Raw genomic sequence first — 3600 nt, 5'->3', positions numbered from 1 at the left:
TTTAGCCCAACTGCCTCCATTAGCTGGTTAGCCCCTGTTAGCTCTGGGTTAGTTCAGTTAGCTCTTAGCTACAGGCAGGTTGTAGTGTGAAAAACGTTAATGTCAATCATCCACCTGTCACAGCTCTACCTCTTTGCCTATTTTTGTACTTTCCAGGTGTGATGGCACACGTTACGCTGCCAAAATGGCAACAGTGGGAACCGCCCAATAAGCTTCAATTCAGCTTTTAACCTGCGTGTGACGTCATGGACGCTCCGTCCATTTTTATAAACTTCATGGTTTTGTCCTTTCTCACTTCTGGTTATTGCCATAATATTGTTATTGTCATACAGATAAAATCTGTTTATGTATAACTGTGGGCCACTGTCTAGCGCCGTCAGTCCAGATATCCATTCAGCTGTTAGTTTGCAAATGGCAGCAGATAACAGGTTGCCACAGCAACAGAGGTTGTGCCGCAAGAGTTTGCAACACACAAAATAGTTTATACGTGTAAATCATGTCTAAACTAATCTCTACATTTTTTTCTACTGTTTTAGGGAGGCATGTAAATGACTTTTACATCAATACTTTATTTTTTACTTTATAATAATACATCAACTTAATTTCAGTATTAATCCAAACAACTTTCAGATGATAAAAGTTATCTAAATAATATATCAGAGTTATGCCAAGTTTGGTTGTAAAATAAATATCTGTTCAACATTTATAATATTTATTCAACATAGAGTGCTTCCAATATGAATTTACTGTCAAATATTGATGTTGCCTCATCATTCATGGCTAATGTTAATCAACTATGTGGGATACACTTCTGATATTTTTTTTTTTACCTCACATCACCATTATATTTTCTCAGAAACACTTATCAGAAGGTGGTGACACTTTCTTTTAAGTCAAAATGAAACATGAAAGACTAAACACTAAAACACCAATAATATTTTCCATTTGTAACTTTATTAAATAAGACTGGTTAAATAATCCCAATAAAAATTTAAGCCACTTGCAATACTGACAACAGCACAGATAATCCTCCATTCTGTAAGAGTAGTAACAAAATGTTTGCTGAAGTAAATCATCACAATAACAAAACAAGAAAGTCTTTAAACAAGTGCATTGCTGTCATGTTGAAGTTATCAAACGTAAGAGTAAAGAATCAGAATTGTGTCAAGGGCTGATAATTAACCAAACACTTTTAATGTAGGTCAAACACAACTTCAAGTTTTAATTGAAAGATTTCGTTTTAAAGGCAACAAATTTAAGAAATCCTTGCCGAACTTTCGTCAACTTGAAACCGTAGATGAGAGGATTCATGATGGGAGGTACAAAAAGAAATTCTATTGTAACAAAGTTTTGCAGGGATTTAGGAAAATCTTTGGAACTAAATCGCATGGTCATAACGTCAAAAAGGATGGTCACACTAAAAGTTATCAAAGAGACTAGATGTGGTACGCATGTTTGCATGAACTTTGCTCTGTTTTCTAAAGAATTAGCACATGTTTTAATAAGATATATATAGGACCAAATTATTAAAAGAGCATGAAACACATAAACAATAATTGTCATATATGCAAATACATTGTTAACAACAGTTTCAGCTGGAAAACAAGCAAGTGCCACAATACTCCAGTTCACACAGAAGAGTCTGGGAATAAATGAGCTGCAGAGCTTCAGTGTAGATGTCAGAAAAACATTTGTTCCTATAATGCAGAAAGGCGTTATGCAGGAAAAACACAATAATTTAACAACCCTTTGCTTTGACATGACAGAGTGGTACTCCAGAGGGCGACAAATAGCCAGATACCTGTCGTATGCCATGACTGCAAGAATAGACACATCACTGCAGGCATAGGAGTACATTATGTGTGCCTGTAGGAGGCATCCAGAGTACGAGATGATATGAACAGGAGAGAGCAGATCCCACAGAAATTTGGGGTAGAAGCCTGCCGTTCCATAAAGTCCATTCAAGCAAAATGCACATAACATAATGTACATTGGTTCATGGAGGCTGTTATCCAAGATGATGATCAGGATAAGAGACACATTTACCAGGATAATTAAGCAGTAACACAGCAGACTGAGGAAGAAGAGAGCCGATCTGTGCTGTCTTGTTTCATTCAAACCTGAAAGAAAAAACACTGAAATTATAGAGACGTTATTCATCGTTTACAGGAGATGTTGGACTTTTCCCTAAGCTTGTCTGACATGAAGCTGGTCTGCAACAGTGACTTGTCTGTCCTCTCTTTTCTATCCTTTTTAGGCAATAGAATCACCTGCGCTGAGATTTCATCCCAGCCAATCAACGTTCTTCCCATCAATTCAGCTCAGGGATTGGCTGTAAATTTGCTGCTGTGGAAAATTACTGATGATTTTCTCTGTATTTGTTGTAATACATCCAGAAAAGAATAAGTAAAACCTGAAAGTGCATTAAGAATTTAAAAGAGCGCACTTTTAATTTGATCTTGTAAACTGGTAGGTCAAGCCGCCGCTAATGAACCAGTCATCATAGTGTGTTAATTCAGTCACCTTAAATTTATTCACCAATAAGAGCATTCTTTTATAAGAAACTGTTTTATTCATTATTAAATTAATGAATTGTTGTATGAACATGAATGCTTCGCAATAATTACAATAAAGCAACAAAATTTCCATTTTCCAATGGTCAAAGAAACTTATTTTATCACCAAAAAAATCCAAAATCCATATCCTGTGTACTGTAGGCCGGTCTGTAGCCTCATTATTCCCAGCAACTCAATTTTGTTTTCAAAAAAACGTTCACACTGGATTCATTTCCAATTCCTGACCTTGTGTATATGTTGAATGAGTCTGAAATGTCTGAAAGTTCTTGGTCTCCAACATAGTTAATTTAACGCCTGGAACACTAAATTAAAAGGCAAAGGGATGCCCCTGAGCCATCTTTATGTATTTTTTAATATAAAATCTTGTACAGTCTGTTTGAAGTTTCATATTTTAATACTAGTGCACATGATCGACTGGCAGGTTCGTCATTCGCAGTAGTATTGAAATATGCTGTCACTGCTTTGCTATGGCATCAATGCTTTTCTGATATAATAATAATGTAAATTAACAGGAAATTAACTGCCCCTCCCTGAGCCATCGCCTTATCGTGGTGGAGGGGTGTGTGTGTCCCAAAGATCCTAGCAGCTGTGTTGTCTGGGGCTTTATGCCCCTGCTAGGGTCACCCATGGCAAACAGATGTCTAGGGGAGGGACCAGACCAAGCACGGCTCAAAGACCTCTATGACGACGACAAACCTGGGCATAAATGTTCCCTTGCCCGGACGTGGGTTACCGGGACCCCGCTCTGGAGCCAGGCCTGGAGGTGGGGTACGAGAGCGAGTGTCTGGTGGCCGGGACCTTCGCCCATGGGGCCGGTCAGGCTCAGCCCGAAAGGGTTACATGGGCCCCACCTCCCGTGGGCTCACCATCTGCGGGAGGAGCCGTAGAGGTCGGGTGCAGTGTGAACTGGGCGGCAGCAAGGGGCGAGGACCCTGGCGGTCCAATCCCCGGCTGCAGAAGCTGGCTCTAGGGACGTGGAATGTCACCTCTCTGGTGAGAGAGGAAAAGAATTGTCTATACATTG

At 39.3% G+C, this 3600-nt stretch overlaps 1 protein-coding gene across 1 annotated transcript; it reads right to left on the bottom strand.

Moving 5' to 3' along the window:
* Positions 1-1221: 1221 nt before the first annotated feature.
* Positions 1222-2160, bottom strand: LOC306766903 (olfactory receptor 5AR1-like; the record flags this gene model as incomplete). Its single annotated transcript, XM_079254761.1, has 1 exon — positions 1222-2160. One exon carries the CDS (start codon positions 2158-2160, stop codon positions 1222-1224), a length of 939 nt encoding a protein of 312 aa, XP_079110887.1.
* Positions 2161-3600: the final 1440 nt, after the last annotated feature.

The sequence above is a fragment of the Telmatherina bonti genome (genome assembly GCF_933228915.1).
Source record: "Telmatherina bonti genome assembly, chromosome: 15".
NCBI lineage: Eukaryota > Metazoa > Chordata > Actinopteri > Atheriniformes > Telmatherinidae > Telmatherina > Telmatherina bonti.
The sequence above is the reverse complement of the archived record's forward strand: the minus strand, read 5'-3'. Positions and strand labels throughout refer to the sequence as shown.